Source organism: Dioscorea cayenensis, chromosome 5 (assembly GCF_009730915.1).
Source record: "Dioscorea cayenensis subsp. rotundata cultivar TDr96_F1 chromosome 5, TDr96_F1_v2_PseudoChromosome.rev07_lg8_w22 25.fasta, whole genome shotgun sequence".
Lineage (NCBI taxonomy): Eukaryota > Viridiplantae > Streptophyta > Magnoliopsida > Dioscoreales > Dioscoreaceae > Dioscorea > Dioscorea cayenensis.
This window is the reverse complement of record NC_052475.1, coordinates 12,440,962-12,463,098: the sequence shown is the minus strand read 5'-3', so window position 1 is coordinate 12,463,098 and position 22,137 is coordinate 12,440,962. Positions and strand designations below refer to the sequence as shown.

Below are 22,137 nucleotides of genomic sequence, written 5' to 3'. Positions count from 1 at the left end.
CAATATTATATTTAGCGGTAGTTATTTATAATATTAATAATATTCTTATTCCTATTTAGCTCATATCCTAAGAGAAGCACATATCTGAAGAAATTAAGGAATGAGAATGAATTCCCAGGTCAAAGCAATTGAGGGCCAGTCTTCGTTGCCCCCAAATATGGGGTTAATGGATGGAAATTAAAGGAAACTGACATAAATATTCTTCTCCCAAAATATATAATTACAACATATTTAACATACATATTTAATTATAATTATTAAAATTAATAATAATAATAATAATAATAATAATAATATGAACTACTTAACATGCATATTTAATTACAATTATTAAAATGGGCAATAATATCTAAATATTTATAATACCTATTTGTAGTAAGTAATTTAAATAATAATAAAATAAATTATTTAATTAATATTGATAATAAAGAAATATAGTATTCAAAATATTTCACTAATAAAAAGTTTGACATAAATAATGTTTCAATATTATTCATTTGCATTAAGGGCAAAATGATAATTTTACCATATATTTCTTTTTTTCATTCTCAATGAAATTATCTGCCAACCAAATACAGTTTCATTCTCATTACCATTCATTATCATTATCATTCTTTTCCCCATTCCGTGATCCAAACACCTCCTTAATATTGGTATTCGCATTAGTCGCAATATCGATAGTACTAATACCAATAATAATATCGATTATTATTATTATTATTATTATTATTATTATTATTATTATTATTATCATTAATGAACAAAATAATTCAATTCTTCTTGCAAACTAAAAAGCCTTCAGCGAACCACATAGAAATTTTCCCATCTCTGTTTCAGTAATTTTTTACTAAAAGTTATTTTAAAAGTGAAAATCCAAATAATTTCTTTTTTAATATTGAAACTTTTTCAAATTAAGATATTTAAATATAAACAGTTTAACTTAAACTTACCAAAAAAAAACGTTTTTTTTTTGGTGATAAATATAAATAAGTTAGTACTTAGTACTTGAAAATTATGGCAAAAGCATTTTGCTGTTAACCTCCATTAGGTATGCAAATGACACGTTATTACCTTCAACCATTTATCATAAAAGCACACTACCTTCAACCCTTTGTGTGTTTGACATACAGGTAAGAACAACGCAAACAGCATAGTACAATATAAATGATTACGGTACAACACAAACACTCATATTATACCATATTTGATATTCGATTTACAGTACCACTCTATTTTTTGTAAATGGTGTCAAAAAAGCACTTGTTGAATAATTTTTTTACTATTCTTAAAAATAGAATTATTTATTTATTTAATTTGAAAGTCTAATAAAGTTGGCTGCTCTTGGGGCATGGTCAAAGTTCTCATTCTAAACAATAGTGAACATGAGACAAACTTTTATATAAATGGTCAAATATTGATGTAATCTTTCAGATAATGTGCACCCTAGGATGAGCCATCAACATCTTACATTAGAGGTTCACAAATAGAACATGTTAATCGCCGCATAATATAATGGAACCAAGACATAAAGATAACACCACAAAGTTAGCTATCAAATTATTAAGTGGCGTTCTTTTTTTTTTTCCCAACATGAGCAACATGAGTGTTCAAGAACTTTGGTGAAGATAGAGGGTGGGGCTTGCACACATTTAGGCATTGAAACCATTCTCATATAATTTTTATTCATACTTTCAGAAATATACTCTCATCCGTGATTTGAACTCTTATCACTTGTGAAGAGTTCTAATGAGGACTCAAATACCAATATGCCACTTGATCATTGATAATTGATGTTCCTATTTGATTAGTGGCTAAATTAAGAGAGCTTCTAGATTAACGTCCTTTTTGGTGTTTTAATCTTCACTTATTCTAATCAACATTTATGTCACAACCAAATGAAAAGAGAAGGCCACTCTTTTTCACTTTGACATTCAATTGTCAAAGTGAGTAATATTAATTAACTAACAACACCTGGTCTTTTATGTACAGGGGTTTAAATCCTCGTGATAAGATGAGGGTGCATGGTATATTTTAAAAGCTCATGCACACACCTAATTATTAGCTGTCTATTTTATCGATAATAATAATAATAATAATAATAATAATAATAGTAGTAGTAGTAGTAGTAGTAGTAGTAGTAATCGAAAGGTAATATGAAAGAATAAGTGGTGTTCATCCATGCAGAAGCCCAATAAATAGATATAGGTGCACACATGTTAGTATGTATGAACAGTATATGTATAAAGTATATATATGCATACTCTAATACTCTAACACGCTCCCTTAAACTCACGATGGGTCATAAACCGAGAGTTTGCCAACTAGGAACTGAAATCAAGAGACAAAATGTGCCTTAGTGAAAACATCGGCAACCTTCTATGTAGAAGCAACATATGGAAGAAGAATACATGCAACAAGGTAATAATGATGAATAAAGTGAAAAGCAACCTCAAGATGCTTAATGCGCTCATGAAACACTGGATTGGCAGTAATTTTGATGACACTTTGGTTGTCATAATAAATAGGAGTGGGAGAAGATGTAGAGACGCCAAAATTCATCAAAATCTGAGGTAACCAAAGAGCCTCCTTAGCAGTGGAGTACATAGCACCATACTCAGCCTCGGCAGTAGAGAGAGCAATAGTAGATTATTACTTGTTTTTCCAAGAGATGAGTAAATAACCTAAGAAAATTCAGAAACCAATAGTAGATCATCGATCAGTAGCATCACTTGCCCAATCAACATCAGAATAGGTACAAAGCTCAAGAGATGACGTAGCAGAGAAAAATAGAAATCGAGTGATAGTGTCACTGATAAGTGCTTGTGTATAACTAATACGATGTATTCTTTTCTTACATTGAGCATTACTTTTCTCAGATTTTATTGCTTATTCGTGTGTATATGTGTTTTTTTTTGTGCATGTAGGGTTGTGAAGACAATTGTGGAAGAAAGGAACCAAAAGTAGATCGCGGATGCATTTGTTAATGAAGTCTTGGAGTGAACAAACGTGAAGACACAAGTTGTGCTCAAAAACATCTGAGTGTGTGCCAACCTCCATTATACTCGAGCAAACATATAATTTGGAGGGGAGAAAGGCAGTCACACTCATGTGTTCCGACTTGTGTAATACTAGCAAGACATTTGTCAATGTGGTTTAGTTGAAGACGCAACACGAACTACCATATGAATGTGTGCCCATTCATGTGGCCTCGATGAAAAGAGTGGATTCGGGAGCATTCTGGCGAGTAATGAAGCAGTTTACTGTAGCAAATCTTTGTAGGAAAATCACTGTAGCAGTTACTATTCATAGCTCGCAGTAAATCAATTTTAGGAAATCCACACGACCGTGTGGAAATTCCACACACACGTGTGGATGCCCGATTCTAGCCCCTATAAATACTGCGATTTGAGGCATTTTGAATAATCCTTTTCTCATATTTTCCCCATCTTTGGAGGCGCTCGCGGCTAGGGTTTGGAGAGGCTTTAGGTAGGTCTTTGGAGCGGTTCTACGGCCTTTGACATTGCGTTCCTTTTGAAGAGAGTTATTGGGGAGCTTTCATCGACATCGATTCGGCGAGGTGTGCCCTAGGCTTGACAATGAAATCTTTGGAGAAGACTAGGTGGCTCCACAAGACCATCAATACGGACTATAAGAGGGTTTTATCTATGGACTGCATGTTTTTACTTTTGATTTCATTGTTGATTATATATTGCTCCATGGAGAGCTAAACCCCTAGTAGGTGCTTGGATTTGTAAACCTTAGGATGATTTTGTTTCATTGACCTTTATTATGCTTTTTTAATTAATGTTTTAATTGAGTTCCATCCTTGAATGCTTGTTGTATTGATTTTCCCTTAGATTGACACTAGGGTTGAGAATCCATCTTGGTAATTCTTGTGGATGAGTAACACTTCATTAGGATTAGACAAAGCTAGGTTAGAGATGATCGAGAGGTTGAGTCGAGAGGTAGCGGAATGCCCCTTTCCCTTCTTGTGTGATTTATTCTACCTCCATGTTCCAAGAGTTCTTTGCGGTCATGATAGAGTGAAATGCTAAGAGACAAACTCCACTGGGGCTTAGTTGCGTGAGCAATAGAGTGAAGTGTTGAAGTAATCCTTAGTACTAGGGCTAAATTGTGACTAGGGGTCTTTCACCTGGACCAAAGGGTTAGATATATATTAAGGAATAGGATTTATCACTTGGAGTCCCTAGTGCTTTAAGCAACCTTACATAGAGTGAGGCGTCGAGAGTATTCTTTTCCACCGGGGCATAGTGTAGGGTTAGTCACGGTTGACCTTAGGTTTGGGACCATATGTTTTAGGATTTTCACGACTTATTAAACATCAGTTAGGAGACTAATGATTAGTCTTGCACTTGAAACAATAGTCCTAGGGTGAGTAATGTCCGGGTGTCCCCATTTTCTATCGATTGCCTCTCCTTTTACCTATTCGGCTTTCTTTTCTTTTCTTTATTTTTTTACTTACATCGATATTGTTCACACCACTCTTGAATCATATTCACTATAGTTAAATAGAAATTCTTATGTTTCTGAGCACTATTCCCTATGGATATGACTACCCACTGACCAGGGTACTTTATTACTTCGCAACCTATGCACTTACGGTACACACACGCAAGGGGTATGCCAAGTTTTTGGCGCCATTACCGGGGAGTAGGCATTTTGGAAGCATTTTGCACTTTTCTATTTTAGCTATTCATCACTTGTTCTATTTCATACTTTCTTATTCTTCCATTGTTCTGATTTGTTTTTCTTTCTTTGGTTGCAGCTCCAGGTTATGACCTGAGGAAACCCTTTGACTTTAGTTGAAGGAGATCTGAATATTGGAAGAAGAATTCATAGAAGGGGAAATGAACCTGTGCAAGAACAGTCAAATCAAACTGAGATAGAAGGTAAAGGGTTTGATAATATGGCAAAACATCATGAACAGCAGAGGACACTCTCAGATTATGCAAGCCCGTAGTTCTTGGCACGCAGTCTAGCATCATACAGCCACCGATCATGGCTCAGAATTTTGAGCTCAAGCCAGGCTTCACCCAGATGATAGAGCAGTCAACACAGTTTAATGGTTTGGACGAGGAGGATTCGAACAACCACATCGAGAATTTCTTGGAAGTGTGCGACATGCTCAAGATTAATGGAATTACGGATGATGCCATCAGGTTGAGGGCCTTCCCATTTTCCTTGAATGGGAGAGCAAAGCATTGACTATATTCATTACCTAGAGCATCGATTACTACTTCGGAGGAGATGGTAGAAGCTTTTCTTGGCCGATATTTTCCTCCTGGAAAATATGTGAAGCTTAGACATGAAATATTCTCTTTTGTGCAAACAGAATTGGAGCCTCTTTTTGAGACATGGGACAGGTTCAAGGATCTCCTGCAGAAATGTCTTAGTATGGGTTCCTTGAGTGGATGATTATTCAAACTTTCTACAATGGTTTGAACCCAAGCACAAAGCAGTTACTTGATGCTGCAGCAGGAGGTACCTTAGGAAGCAAGACCCTTGAAGAAGCCCGACAGTTCATTGATGAGATGCCTATGAACCGTTATCAATGGAATACACGAGAGAAGAACAAGGAAGCTGGACTTCATGAGATCGATGCAGTTACATCATTGGCGGCCCAGGTTGAGTTATTGAGCAAGAAGTTAGACACTCTAACTTCTCCTAGAGTGGCGGCCGTGACGAGTTACACTGGGTGTGGAAGAGGACATGCTCCATCTAATTTTCCGATTTCTATTGGTGGTATGTCTTCAGTGGAATAGGTTGACTTTGTAGGTAATGCAATGAGAGGTCAAGGAAATCCGTATAGTGATATCTACAATCCGGGGTGGAGGAGCTACCCAAATCTTTCTTGGAGTAATTAAGGGCAATAGAAGGTCATGGCACCACCGGTTTTCCAACAATAACAACAAGCCCCAAACATGGAGAATCGAGTTTCAGGGTTAGAAAACCGGATGACCGACTTAGAGAAGGCTTTGACCAAGTTCATTCAATCGTCGGATATGAGATTTCAATCGGTTGAAGCCACACTTCGCAACCACACCGCATCATTGCACAACTTGGAGAATTAAGTGTGCCTAATTGCGAAGTCACTTTCGGAAAGACCTCAAGGGAGTTTGCCTAGCAATATGGAGACTAATTCAAGAGAGCATATGAAGGCGATCACTTTGAGAAGTGGTGGTGAAGTTGAGAGTAGGCTCCCTAGTGAGAAGACCAATATTGAGTCACCCGAGGTCGTGGAGGTTGAGGAGAGAGCCAAAGAGAAGGAGGTGGTACCCCCACCTTACAAGCCAAGAATCCTTTATCCTTCAAGATTGAAGAATAACCAAAATGATGAGCAATACAAGAAGTTCTTCGGGTTTATTTAAGCTGTTACACATCAATATTCCATTTGTGGAGGTGTTGTCTCAAATGCCTCGCTATGTAAAGTTTTTAAGGAATTCTTGATCAACAAGAGAAAGTTGGAGGAGAGTGCATCTGTGATCTTAGATGCTTTATGCTCGGCGATGTTGCAAAATAATATGCCGAACAAGAAGAAAGACCCGGAAGCTTTATCATTTTATGTAACATTGGTAATTTGGGTGAAGAAAAGGCGTTGGCGGATTCAGGGGCTAGCATCAACATCATGCCTTATACATTCTTTCAGAAGCTAGGCGTAGGAGAGCCTAGACCCACTCGGATGACACTTCAATTAGCCGATCGAATAGTTAGACATCTAGGGGATATCAATGAAGACGTACTTGTAAAAGTTAACAAGTACATATTTCCTGTGGACTCTGTGGTGTTGGATGTTGATGAGGATGTCGAGGTTCCATTGATACTTGGGAGACCGTTCTTGCGCACTTCCAATGCTCTCATTAACATGGATGGTGGGGAGTTGACATTACGAGTTGGTGATGACAAGTTGACTTATCGCTTTGCCGAAGCCATGTGGCATTCTCTTGACTTTGGTAATACTCTGTATTTTTCTTGACACCACTAATGAGTTAATTGATAAATATGTGCAAGAAATGATGTGTCCGGACCCATTTGAGAGCTTGCTATATCAAGAAGTGGAGAATGAAGAAGTCTTATCACTTGGTCTAGAGGACAAGGTGCAACCTACCCTGGGGATCATTAAGAGGATGGTCGAAAAGATGAAAAGAGGAAGGAGACATCATAAGAAGCGCCCCAATGCTAGTGGGGATGTGTATGCATGGAGTAAGGATGACGGATCCTTGTTTGGTAACAAGCTTGATAACTCTTCCTCTACCTTGAAACAATTATGTGCATCGTGCTTTCAAATTATAGGTAAGAGGGCAATTTCGTTTATGAACCCCCGTGAGGTAAGGCCATGTACGTCAAGCTTAGTGACGTTAAACAAGCCTTTCTTTGGAGGCAATCCAAGTCTTTACTGTTTGTCTAGGTTTTAGTTTAATATTTGTATGAATAAGTGTTTGAGTGTTGGTGTCTTGATCTTTTACATGCTATTGCTGTGTTTTCTCGTTGATTCTTAGTGTTTTTAATGTACTTTACAGTGATTGGAGAAGTTCGTGGTCATTTGAGTATGTTTTTCATTGTTATGCAGTCTCTGTATTTGCCTAAGTGTTGCAAAAAAATTTCTACAGAGTCTATGTTTTCTTCTGAGTCATCCAGAGAAGACACACGGATGTTTGGGATTTCCACATGGGGATGTGTTTCCGTTCAGAGCTCATCCTGAGAGGACATAGGGGCTTGTGAATACCCCTGTGAACGACCTTCTAACGGTCACACATTCGTGGGTAATTTCCACACGGGCGTGTGAATCTCTGCAGAGTTCTTAGTCTCCATCTCGAGAAGATATAGGGGCGTGTGAATGCCCCTGTGGATGACCTTGTGAATAACACATGGGCGTGGGTAATTTTCACACTCCCATGTGAAACTCTGCAGAGACTTCTTCTCTATCCCGAGAGAACACAGGGGTGTGTGAGTGCCCCTGTGAGTACCCCTGTGAGCATCCACACGCCCGTGTGGAACACTTAGCCGTTTCCTCGGGAGGACAAAGAGACCATAGGGGCGTGTGGGTGCCCCTGTGGGTCGGGCACACGGGCTTGGGGAATTTCCACACGCCCGTGTGAATGCGTTCAGAGACAATAAGAGGCTATGCCGAGAGCACACAGGGGCATATGTGTGCCCCTGTGAGGTCTCCTGTGGAGTCACACGAGTTGTGGAGTCACACGGGCGTGGGTAATTTCCACACACCCGTGTGGATACACAAAACGGCAAGAGGTGCGGCTTTTCTTTAAAACCTACTCGCTCCTCTTCATTTTATCACTCCCAAACACTCAAAGAACGCCTCTCCTCACTCTCCCGACCCCTCACCATCTTTTTAAAGGGATTCTAGTGAGTTTTCCTGCCACATTCAAAGTTTTACACTTGCATTTCATCAGTAAGCTTCCTTTTCCCTTTATCTTTCGCCAATTTTCATTTCTTTTGCTTTTTATGGTCGATTTTGTATGATTTACATGTTTAAACTATTTGTGGATGTTTTTAGAAGAGATTTAGAAGAGTTTAACATGTATTTTGAGTTTATTGAAGGTCTAGGCCGTGCGGGTTTCATGCCTCGTAGATCCGCATAATCGTGTGGATTTCTACAGAGTTGTATCTTTGAGTTTAATTGATCGAATTCTATTTAATTCTAGCAGATATGGCACCCAGGACCAAGAAAACAACCAGCAAGCGTCCTAGAGAGCATTCTCCTGAGCCTGAGCACATGAAGTTTGCCATCCCTGAGCACTAGGTCCATTTTGAGTGACTGTCGAAGCTTAAGTTCGATCAGACATGGTTCCCAGACTTAAGTGCACTTAGAGAGATCCAGTTTGGGGATGATATGGCCTATGAGATCGACGAGCTTCTCTCAGTCGGTAGCTGGCACAAATTACTGTCGATTCGTGAGTCAGCCATTCACATGTTAACGCTAGAGGTGTTGGCGTCATTTGAGTTCGACCATTCTTATAGCAGTTTTGACAGAATTGACGTCATACAGTTTAGAACGTTCGGTCAGTACCATAGTATGAGCGTCACTCAGTTCTCTGTCAGACTTGGTTTGTACGATGAGGTTTATACCGATACTGAGGAGTATGATCAGCTACCGATTGACTATTTGGTTAGTTTGACTCCTCAGCGTGCGTACCGTACATTATGTGGCCAGGGTCAGTATGAGCCGGGGGTCTCCAAGGCTACATGTCTTTCTCTTCCTTCTTACAGATATATCCACACCGTTCTGAGCAGATCAGTGAAAGATCGTGGGGATAGCACTGGAGTCCTCAATCGCAAGGAGTTACTTTACTTGTATTCTATGGTACAGAGTGAGCCGATTCATTTGGGACATATCCTAGCTGAGTACTTGCGCCATCAGGGCTAGTACACTAGGGTTGGAGTCCTCTTCTCAGGCCCTTATATTACTCGACTCATTATGGGGATGGGTCTTCTAGACGCCATTCGAGGTGCTGAGAAGATTATTATACCATCTCCCCTCAGCCTAGAGACGATGCGACTGATGGGCATAATTCAGAGATACAAAAACGGGGTTTATATTATGATCATGCCACCACCAGAGAGAGCCAAGGGAGAGGGATATGAGGCAGAGGGTTCTCAGCCTCCGTAAGAGACACAACCGGAGCATATGGAGATCGATGCACCCCCTACAGCACAGGAGCCACCACTAGTGCAGATCTTTTCTCTTTCTCGGGCCCATGATCACTTTGAGAGGCTTGAGAGTGGTGTAGGAGTACTACAGAGGAATTTAGCTGAGGTTCACATGACACAGGCCGTGAATCATACTGAGGTGATGACACTTCTTGACATCCTACAGGATATCGTAGAGCGAGTTGTGACATCTGCATTTGTGATGAGACCACACATTCCTCTGACATCTCCAGCATCACCACCACCACCAGCGCCAGTTGATCCACCAGTAGCAGTAGCAGAGATACCAGAGCCTGACACTGATGTTTGAGGTATCTTTACCTTTATTTGTCTTTATGTTTTTCGTATTCTATTTCTACATTTTATTTTGGACTTGTACTACTCATAAAGGATCTTTCTTCTGAGTTTATCTTTTATTTTCAGTTATTTTGAGTTGTATTTCATTTCTATATCTTTATAGACTTGATTTTATTTTGTTTTTGTTGAGCTTCATTGAACCCCCTTGTGTATACATGCAGATGGTCATATGAGTTTGGAATTTGAGGAATAGTCGTTGGCACTATTAATGTGACATTCACATAGCCGTGTGTGCTCCACAACCCATTGGAACTCAACTCTCAATGAATATAGCTCCATTAAATGTACCATTAGGAGTTCAGGGGAGTATTGTTTCAATTACTCATCTCCACATATATTTTTTATTGTCATACTTCGTTAGTGTGCTTGCATGCGTACATTGAGGGCAATGTACATCTTTAAGTGTGGGGGGAGTTCACATTACACATGTTCTATCCTTATGCTTCACTGTTTATGCTCATGTAGCCAATGACTATTCACCTTAGTTGCAATGGTTGTATTCTTAAGTTTAGGAGAATTTTTAACATTGAATGTTCTCATGCTCTAGTTCTACTTGAATTTTAAGGATTTTTTTGCCCGATTGGCACTTGTTGCATTACTCACTCATTAAACCTTGTGGAAACTCAAGTTCAACGTTTAAGGGACTGTTTTAGTTTATTTCTTGTTCTAATTTCTTTTAAAAAAATGGTTGAATAGATGAAAAAGAAAAGATATATATATGTGATGTGTGTGTGTGTGTGTGTGTGTGTGTGTGTGTGTGTTTGTTTGTGCATTGGGGGTTAAAAGAGCTACCACCTATGAAGTATGAATCTACTCTCATAAGTCAGATACTAGTTATGCCCTAATGAGAGAAAGAGCTATCTCATGAGATGAGTGAAGGCTATTACCCCGGTAGAAAAAACTACCACCTCGAAAGTGTGTAAGCCACCTTAACGACCGCTTAGAAAAGGGCTCCCTTAGAGGATGTGTGAAACTACTACCTTCTATTTTGTAAGCCACTTTAGCGGCCGCTTAGTATTAAATTAATTCTTGTATTTTTGTGTTTATTTTAATTTGAAATTTTGGATTATTTAGTTTAACAAAATACTCAAATAAAAAAAACGAATCATATGAAATGGAGCCTTTGAACCAAGCCGCTGGAACTGGAACTGAAACCAAACAGGAACCAAACCGCCAAGAACCTTGCCTAGGCGGTTTGGTTCCGGCTCAATGTTTCTTTAAACATGAACTGCCAGTCCAGTAACAAGAACCACTAGTTCTTGATCTGTGGCCATGTTAAAACTAGTATAGCGTTAGTGGATATGTAGGCATGGCACCATCCTGTGGTCTCCTCCTTATCTCGGTATTCTATTTTCATTTCTTGCATAGGATTGAATAGAGGAACTCCCGAGCATTTGTTGATCTCAGATGTGTCCATATCAATAGAACGGGTGACTCATTATTTCGATGAATCATTTCTTCGGACAGAAGAAGAAGATTCTGTAAACACTTACTCGAAATCTCACTTATCAGAGTCCATTGTGGAAGAATCGCCCACAATTTTTTCTGAGGAATGGGCCATGCTGATCCGTGCATAATATCATGAAAAATGGATACAAATTTTTGACTGCTACTTGGTATCGGCAATGGGTCTGAAAAAGTATCTAAAAGGGTGAAATTTAGATATTTGCACCCTGTCGAAGTAAGGAGCCATGGCATATATGTTTGGAACAGATTCCATTTTGAGAGATTTGAAAAAGCACTATCTCGTTGAAAGGTTCTATACATCCGCCGTTTCTCAACGCATTTCTTTAGACAAAAACTCTGTTTTTTCCTCTTTCCGGATGGTAAATATTTCTCAGAACATAGAGTGTGAATCAAACCCATGTTTGAATTGAAACTGAGATACTGATGCAAGTTCTTCCCTTCTGAATCAAATAGATTCATATCTGAAAGAGGCTGACAATAAGTTCTTTCAAAATTGGCTATTTGTTCCTCTGTTAGAGGTGTTGCAGAAATGTCTGCGATCGAATAAATAGCTCTACGAACGAATGGATCGGATCGAATTGGAAAATGGAAAGATTTGTACAATTTATACGTTTCGTCACCACTTTGTGGAAAATCGTTAGGTATGAATATGTCAGATACCTGTGACTCGATTGGTGAAATAGTCTCTCTCTCCAAAAGAATATGTTTTTTTTTACCGACGCACAAAGAAAATATTTTGTTGCGAATGAACAAGATATTGAGGAATTGTCCATATGTAAGATCATAATTATTGATACGGGTCTTTTCCACATAAAAAGGGAACCTTTTGTTACAATAGAACCAGAAGTGATGTGGATCATTCAAGAATCGAAGTCGATTTGCTTTATAAAAAGAAGATATCAATGAACTTCTATGAAATGGTTTCACGGTATTCAGCCAATCGTCTCGATCGTGGGATATCATTGAGAAATAGAAATCCGTGTTATCAAAGGATTTCCTGCGATTCTTTCTAGTATGGAATGAGTCAATCATCCACTTTTGTATCTTTTTGAACAAAAATGGTAATATTGTTCCTCCATTGATCAAGAATTTAGGTCTTTGGGAAGTATCATGATCATCCAATAAGAAGGGTTTTAATTTATTCAAATGAACGATTTGAACACCTATTGATTCTAACAACTGATTGCAGAGTTGATCATTCGGACCTTTCAATTCATAGATGTGGATCTCGGACCTATGAATGGGGATATCCCCGATACTCACAAAGAAAAAGGGAAGTGACTTGGACAAAAAGGGAAGTGACTTGGACAAAAAGAGAAGTGACTTGGACAAAAAGAAACGAAGTGACTTAGACAAATCTTGTTTGTCGATAGCCTCGGACCAATCAATCGAATATTGATTAATACGTAATCGATCGAACACTACTTGAAAACGGTTCTTCTGTTCAGAAATGAAATGTTCCAAATGTTTCTGGAAATTCTTGCTCCCATTGGACCATTTGTATCTATATGCATCAGGATCCCGATTCATGGATCTCTCGGTTCGAGAAATAAGAGAATCAAACCATTTACTCTTTTTCAGATTCGATAAATGTTGGTTGATCATATATTTCATTATAGTTATATGATTCAGAGTATCATTTCCTATTTGATCCCTTTGAATTCCATATTCGAAGTTGCGATCGGATCTATTCATTAAAAAGAATCGATTCGATACATTTCTTATGTACCCATAGGTTCTATATTGGACTTGAATCAGATCTCGGATCAATCTATATTGATTGACTGCCTCCATTATGTTGTTGCTAGCAAATACCGCTGTTTTTAGTTTTGGATCTTCCAAATCATTCCCGCAGTAGATCCGGACCGATTTTTTTCTGATCCTTCGATAAAAAGATTCATTCTCTTCATAAAAAAGAGGAGGTAGAACCAATAAAGATTTCTTTTTCGATTCATCTCTGGAGTTGAATACCTCATTCAAGAATTTTTTTTCATCCAATCCGTAGGAATCAATAGAAAAGGCAAATCCCCTATGATACACCAGATCCGGCTCGGTTATTGATAGAGTGAATAGATCTGCCATTTCTTGAAATCTCTCTTCTGAAAATGGATTTTTGTTCAAGAATGAAATCTTATTGGAACTGTCCATATCTGGTTCATCCTTCGGAACCATATCACATCCCGGATCTGATGAAATAGTATGAATTGAGACGGTATTTTGTTTTATAATTTTTTTTTAAAAAAAACTTGTATGATCCTTATAGAAATGTGTAATAACTATTATATCTTAGTAAAAATAATATTGTTTACTTATACATCCGTGCATAATTGTTATTTAGTTATGTGCCTCTCTAATAATTCAATTAAAAATATTGAGAGACTGTATATATTTTACTAAATGAATACTACTAAAAAACATTTAATAACAAATCAAGATTTTAACAAAGTATTTGTTTATTGTATTATTGATAAATATTAGAAGCATCTAATAACTTTATTTCTCAAATATTAAACTTTTAATGAAGGACAAACTCCAAAAAGACACTGCTACATTCCCATACATATTAGACCATCTAATTTGTCACGCCCAAAGTTTGATTCCAATGTATTTCATATAAATTCATAAAGCATAAAGATAAGGTTCTGCAAGCACATAAATGATTTTATAATTGATGTCGTAATATGTATATATATGCTGAAGTAGAGGTGGCACGGGCTGTCATTTGGCCCAATCCGGCAAAACCCGCCGGGTCATTTGACCCGACGGTCCTGGCCGCCAACCCGTAACCGGTTTGCATTGTCGCGGGCCCGGTTATGGGTTCAATTTTCTTAATCCGCGAACCAGGGGGTCCACCTGTCGGGTCGCTATTCTTTTTCAAAAAAAAATTTAAGAACTATAACAAATTAATGTGCTGCTCTAACCAACTCCCTAACATTTGTTGGTTGTCCATTGTTATATATATATATATATATGATTGTTAGACATCATTAATTGTAAAACATACTTATTTGTATGCTTGCAATAAAGTATAAACATACATTTAATACAAGTAAATACATGTTGACTTAACAAATTTTTAATTGTCTTTATCGAAATATAAATTTATATAAATAATTAAAAATGTGCTTTAGGATTATTATTATTTTTTTTAAAAAAAGGTGACATGCATCTATTTTTATAGTGCGTGAATGTGGGTTGCAACATCACTCGTGAATTATTTCCTTCAACGAGGATTAGAACCCTCACCACTCCGCACATCACATAAAAAGATTTATTTATTTTTTTCTTTATCGACAAACATAATGATAATAAAAAATAACACCTTAGAATTCAAGACCAAAAGTAAAGCTTGGATAGATCTAAATAGATATAAATAAATAAGTGGGTGATAACTCTAATAAAAAAAAATTAAAGAACTAATATTTATCACGTAAAAAAATTGTACATACTTTTTAATCAAATAGTGCAATACTTTTTTTTTTTTCCAATATTATTTTCAAATTTTTTAAGTTGTCTCAACTTTATCTAATTCATTATAATTAATTTTTTATTTTTAAAAATTATTAAAAAGAAACTTAATATAAAACTAGATTAAATACCCACGCTAATGTTGCGGGTTGAATATATCATTAAAAAGTTGGGAAGATAGTATAAACTATATCAATCAAAAAGGTCTTCAGTCATATATTTATTTATTTATTTTAATTAGTTAATGCAATTTTGCATTTAGAAAATTAATAAATATACGTTTATTTTTTTATTTATATAATTTTTTTTATTCACTTACATTTAAAATGAAGGGATTGCAATAATGAAAATTAAATAAGAAAAGCAAATCCCTTTGCTAGACGTTGAAAAAGATGGCTTGAAATAGCTAAGGAAAAACAACTCATTTTTTTGAAGAGAAATGTCAGTGTTGGAGGTCATGGCAAGGGTTATGGTCTTTATATTTTATTATTTGAAATCATGAATTGTTGGTGTCAAGGAATGTTATGTTGGATATTTAAAATTTGACATATTTGTTTATTGAAAGAAGGGTTTCTAAATCAAGGGAGTTTAACAAACGATCTTTTAAGTTCGAATGCTTGGTGACGCATGTGAGATTTTTTTAATTATTATGCAATGTCACTTATCTATTCCAAATTAAAAAATAAATATATTTATATATATAATAAAAATAAAGATTTTAAATAATATTAAAGAAATATAGGTGTTTATAATATACAACTTATTCATTATATAGTATAACCTATTATATACAAAGGCAATTACAGTCCTCTATACAACTTATTCATAACTTATTATACAACTTATTCATTATATAGTATTATTTGAAATGTAGCATAACCTATTATATACAACTTATTCATTATATAGTATAGCGTTATATATATATATATATATAAAATTTATTATACATCATTAGTATAAATTGATGTTTCCGATGTATTATTTTTTATTTGTTCCTTTCACACATAAAACTATTTTAAATATAGATTTTTTTTTGTTTTTCAAATACAAAGGCAATTAATAAATTCTTTTTCAAAAGTTATTGTTTTAAAAGATATAAAGATTTAAAAATAAATAATTAAACTATAATTTTAAAGAGGACATTGGTCATGCACACAAAATCATATAAAATCTTTAATTTATAGCGGATGGCATTAAAAGACATCATCACTTTCTTGCTTCCACTGCAATTGTTAGCAAGTTTTTTTTTCTATCTTTTCCTTTTTTTATAACCATATCTTTCTCAACTATCAATGCTTCATTTCTAATATATGCACTTCTTTGTTTTCATAACATCTATTAGGTTATGGTGCAAATAGGTAAGTGGTACTCTTTTCAAATCATCATTTTTTTTAATCTTCTTTGTTTGTTGGAATTCAATTACAGTCCTCTATACAATCATGGAGTTTATCCGGAAGAGAGTTTTGCAAGGTTGAAAAAGTAAAGGCTGCAATATATTTGTCATAGATTAAGGGTGTGAAGTTCTTCAACTCAATTTTCACTTCTCAACTTTCTGGTAATAGAAACAAATTAAAAGAAAAAAGTACTATAATATTTATATTGCAAGTTTTTTACATACTCATGTTAATAATGATTTGATATAGGCTGAAAATATTTTTGTAAAGAAAAATATATCAATATTAACAAAAATAAAAATTGTTTTTTTATTTATTTTTAAAAAAATTTTTACATTGTTTTTCTAGATAGCATTTATGTTTTTTTAGCGTAAAAAACATTTGTATATTTATTTATAAAAAAATGATTTTATAAATGTTTAAAAAAAATTATTTTTTTATTTTTTTTACTCTATTATATAATGAATGACGGGTTGACAAATAGAGGTGTCAATTCGGGCGTAGGGCGGGCCGCCCGCGGTCCGCTAAAACCCACCATTTTATGGGCGGGCGGCCCATTTTTTGCGTGGCCAAATGCCAACCCAACCCGACCCACTTTGGATTATGGGTTGGGCGGGCCCGCCCTAAAAAAATATAAAAAAATTAAAAAAATTAAAAAAATAATTATATTTCATAGTTCTAACATATTTATTTTTTTATTTTTTTGACATAATCTCGCCACAACGCACAAAAAAATATTAACAAAAATCCAAAAAAACTAATTGCAAAAAGAAAAAAACGCTCAATTACTATTAAAAAAATCATCAATTCATCAATATTACCTTAATCCTATTAAATTTGTAAAGTTTAACAAAAATTTAAAAAAATCAAAAATGTTAAAAAAATCAATATCTTTCGTGATAGAAACCCCTTTAGAAACATGTATTTATCTTTTATAACTTTGTAATTAATTTAATAATTTTTTTATTTTTTTAAAATATAATTTTTAAATTAGGGTGGCGGGCTAGCCCTCGCGAACCCAGCGCCCGCCCGCCCTCAACCCGCGGCTCAGCTGGTTGGCTCGCTTTGACCCGCCTCCAAACGGGTCTATATAATGCCAACCCAACCCACTTATTTTAGTTGACAGCTCTATTGACAAAGTTAATTATTATAGAAAGAAATATTGGCTATTATTATTTTATTACAGTTATCAAAGATTTTTTTTTTTTAAAAAAAAAGTGAATGAATCAGTGAAATAAACATTTCATGGCATGGATGTTAGATTCCTATCTTTATATTAGTCCTATTAATCAATTCTCAAAGGGCCCCTAGTGCTTTCAATATATAAATGGTAGATGTTTATAGGAGGGCCACAAACACTGATAGAGAACAAAGCTAGAGCCAATAATTGAGAAGGAACTTGTGAATGCAACCGCTCACATCATGCATTCTTTCAATGTAAATTTTCATATAAAGTCTTTGCAAGTGGTTATACTGATATAAATTTATGTTTTATAATATTTTTATAAATTAGAATTATAATAAGTCACAAATAACATTATCTGTAACTCTTTATAAAAAAATTTAATCACATCTCTATAACCGTTTTATATCTGTTTTTATAATCGATTATCTTATATTATATGAAAAGCTATATGAAAAGTTTTATGGAAAGAAATACATAATTTAAATTTAAAAATTTAAAATTTTCCCACTTAAACATCGAAGGAAAATATATCTTGTTTAAATTTTTATTAGATTATATATATATATATATATGATAAAAATGGTTAGACACATAAAAATTTATATTTTTATTTTCATGAATTTGAATTATAATAAGCTACAAATAATATTATCTTAACTTCTATAAAAAAGTTTTTTTTTTCATCATCTATCTATAACCATTATATATCTTAATATTAGATTATCATCTCGATTATATTATATTATATTATCTGAACTTTTTAAAAAAATTATATATATTATATTATATATATATATATATATATTTAAAATTTTTTATCAAATACATATTATATTATCATATCTCTATAATTGGTTATATTATATTACCTAGTATGAAAAATATATGAAAAGTTCTATTAAAAAAATACATAATTTTAAATTTGCAAAAGTAATTTTTTCCCACTTAAACATAAAAAAAATATTTTTTATTTCAATCCATATTAGTTTTTTTTCCTTAATATATTGTTTATCTACATTTTTTAAGTATTTTTTTTAAAAATCAAATTACTTTCTATATCTTGTTAAAACATATCCAAGTTTTTAATAAACAAGTTTAAATTTATTAATGAATAATTAATTTAAGTTAATCTAACTGTTTCTTTAAAAAAACATTATAAAATAAATATCAAAAATTTTATTTATTAATATTATGATAATAAACAAAATCTTAAGCCGTGAATTAAATATAAAAGTCTCACACCGTTATAATGTGAAGTTTGTTTTTTATTTTATTCCCTATATAAGTACATAAAAAATCAAAACAAATTCACCCAAGATGACAACGAATTCACAGGATTACATTAATTATACACGGCCAGAGTCAACAATTGTAGCTTATGGCTTATCTTCATCCAAAAATAAGACATGTCAACATGAATTTAATTGAAAAATAAAATTAAAATAAATTAAATATATAAAAAAGGACTGGATTTTCACTGATTGCTTTCTTATCAAAAAAAGTATAACCCTCCAAACTTGTCAATTAATCGTCCTATTTGGGTAGATCCAACCATCTTCTCTCCGGCAGTCGACTTCATACTCTATCAAAACCAAGCATAACTCCAAATGAGGTCACACATCCGTGCATCAATATTTCCCTAGTTCCAAACAAATTGTGTAAGGAGCTTTTAATAGTCCTCATCCTCAATTTCCTACAAATAAATAAATTAATTAAAATAGAAATCGAATTGAAATTAGGGAATGTTCAATGTGTGTTTAGCAACCGGAAAGAACTCTCTCGTGAGAGTTATATCATCAACCTCACTACATCTATCGACAACAATACTATCAATATTTCGTAAATTAAAAAAAGCATTAATTATACCAAATTTTTGTTTTATCTTCGCTTCAAAAAGTAAAAAAATCTATAAGATGATTTCAAACCCGAATATACGAAAATCAAACCTCAATAAAGGCACCCTACATAATAAGATGATTAAAAAAACATCAATATAGAAATCAAACTCGAATCATGCCTCGCATTGATGATGAAGACTTGAACATTCCTGTTGAGATCATTCAAGAGGAAAAAAATAATGATAATAATAATACAGAGACTTTACTTGATTGATGAAAGAGAACGTCCAAAATGAAGAACAAAAGTGAAGCAGAGAGAGAAGTTTAGGGTTGAAGACGTACCAGACTAAATGAGTACATCAACGCCGGCGACGATTTCCAAGATCTCTCTAGTGATCTGATTTCACCAAAGAGGCAAACTTGGTGTAGAGAAGCTCCACCTGCGAGGAGAATCCATTCATCAATCAATTTGAAATGCTCTTGGATTTTGTTAGGGACAAATCAAAACAAAGAACTCAGCCTTCTCAATGACTAAGATATCTAATTTAAATTTTTTTTCAAATTGCACCCTAATTTCACACCAAAATAGAAAAAGAATCAAACTTTCAACAAATTTCAAATCTCATTTCTAAAAATTCAAACACCGCTCGAAAGAAGAAATAAGGATGTTGCCTGGTGGTTGCTTGGTTTACCATGAAAGGGGCACAATTATTAGAGGTTGGGTGCAATTATTAGGCTCACAAAATAAAATAACCAAATCAAAAACAATTTTTCAAAAAAATCAGGGTTTGAAAAAGACACCAATGAGAGTGACAAATCCCCACCTCATTGGGAAGGAAGATATTTGAGGGGATAATATTCGAAAAATATTTTATAAAATAAAGGAAAAAATTAAAATTAGTCCATGTGAATAACTTTTTCCTTCAATATCTAGGCCTTATGCTTTTATTTGGTAATGTTTATTTGGCCGAATAGACATCACAAACATATAGTGATAAAGGTGCAAACAACCAAAACATTTATACTTTTTCGGTTTGTTTACATAGTTACACCCATAACTTAATTTGCCAAGTCAATCTACTCAACTATAACAACTTACCTATTTTTCACTCATTTTTATCTTATCCAAATTCACAGGATGCATGTAATCCTAACAAAAAAAAGAAGCATTCAAATCAAAACAAAGAACTCAAACTTCTCAATGATTAAAATACCTAATTTAAAAAAAAAATTAAAATCGCACCCTAATTTCACACTAAAATCGAAAAATGAATCAAAATTTCAATAAATTTCAAACCCTAATTTCTCTAAAAAAAATTCAAACACTGCATGAGAGAATCTCATCAACCCATCCATAGGCCCGTGCTTGATCAACATATCCTCAATAAACTCAAAACACTCATCCAAATTCACATAATATATGTAATCCTAACAAAATCAACATTCAAATCAAAATAAAGAACTAAAACTTCTCAACGATTCACACATTCACCTTATTAAATTGAAACCACTGATAATAAGGCGGATCAATAAGATATGAGACTATAATAAAATAGGAAAAAAAAATTTGTTGGACCTGAAAAATATCAATAAGTTTCTCTTTATCTGCGCTCTCAACCGGAGGATCCTCAAACACCGAAGACGAAGGCCACCAATTCTCATTGAAATACCTAAACAAAACAAATCCCAAACCTCAATCACAAACCAAAACAAAGGAAAAAAAAACATAAATAAATAAATAAAAATATATCTTAGATTTGCCACCACCGATGGGGATGGACACATATCACACTCGAGCGAGATAAAATACATACCTTCGGTCTTAGCATACCGAAAGAAGTCCTGGACGGAAAACAGTTTCTTCACCCTAATTCTCTTATCATCGATGAAATCCAAATCAATCAAAGAGAAGAGCAAGATTAACAGCAGCAACATTAGAAGAAGATCAACAAAAGGATTGGGAGAAGCAATGGACCTGGTGATGGGCTTGGAGGGACCTCTCATGTCCACCTTGCAGCACCTCATGGACATCCCTGATGAGTTGGATAAGAGCATGACTCCAGCAGACGTGAAGGAACTCCCTTGATCGTACATCTTTGAGGTGGATATGCCTGGGGTTAAGCAAGGGGAGATCAAGGTCTAGGTTAAGGGTGAGAACGTGCTTGTGATCAGTGGTGAGAGAAAGAGAGGAGAAGAAGAAAAGGCTGGGAAGTACCTGCGGATGGAGATAAGGGCTGGCAAGTTCATGAGAAAGTTCTCGTTGCGGGAGAATGCAAATATGGATCCGCCCCTCATCAGCATTCGCAATCGCTCCCTTCTCTTACTCCTTCATATGCAAAAAAAAGCCTTCTAAAGCCGGGGTTCCTTCGAATCAAAGAACTTATCAGTGAGCTTGGGAGCATCGGCAGGGGAAGAAGAGGAGGAGGAGGAGTAGAAGCCGGATATGGCCATTGGAGAGGTGGATAATGGAAGCGGAGAAGGAGAGAGAGGACCTCAAAGGGGATTTTGGAGATCTAGGGTTTAATTAAAAAAATAATTTTTATCTACCAACCAAAGCAGGCCAAATGGCCACTCAAGAAAATTTGAATGAATAGTATAAGTTAGGGGATAGAATTAATATTAAGTATATATATAGTTTTCATTTTTTTTTATAACAATGATCAAAAAAATTATGGGAAGGATGGCTAGGAGGTGAAAGGCTTTTAGAAGTAGCCCATGTTCAATTCTCATCTGAATA

At 34.7% G+C, this 22,137-nt stretch overlaps 1 protein-coding gene across 2 annotated transcripts; it reads right to left on the bottom strand.

Annotated features, from left to right (window-relative positions):
• Positions 1-19,146: 19,146 nt before the first annotated feature.
• Positions 19,147-21,917, bottom strand: LOC120261924. Of its 2 annotated transcripts, XR_005536661.1 has the most exons (6): positions 21,616-21,917; positions 21,376-21,511; positions 21,215-21,275; positions 20,977-21,070; positions 19,743-19,840; positions 19,147-19,255 (listed from the first exon to the last, which is right to left on the bottom strand). XR_005536661.1 is itself a non-coding variant. In XM_039269946.1 (5 exons), the coding sequence occupies exons 1-5, from the start codon at positions 21,699-21,701 to the stop codon at positions 19,804-19,806; spliced, it is 414 nt and encodes a 137-aa protein (XP_039125880.1). In that variant the 5' UTR covers positions 21,702-21,917; the 3' UTR covers positions 19,625-19,803. The 2 variants fall into 2 exon arrangements, 1 of the variants encoding a protein (XP_039125880.1); XM_039269946.1 differs by lacking the exon at positions 19,147-19,255 and having other exon boundaries at positions 19,625-19,840.
• Positions 21,918-22,137: the final 220 nt, after the last annotated feature.

Excerpts from the sequence above, each read along its gene's own strand:
- LOC120261924 (XM_039269946.1), bottom strand. The coding sequence starts at position 21,701 with ATGCTGATGAGGGGCGGATCCATATTTGCATTCTCCCGCAACGAGAAC. Across the intron at positions 21,512-21,615 it reads GCCCTTATCTCCATCCGCAG|GCATATCCACCTCAAAGATG; the intron begins GTACTTCCCAGC and ends GCTTAACCCCAG. Across the intron at positions 21,071-21,214 it reads TCGGTATGCTAAGACCGAAG|GTATTTCAATGAGAATTGGT; the intron begins GTATGTATTTTA and ends TGTTTTGTTTAG.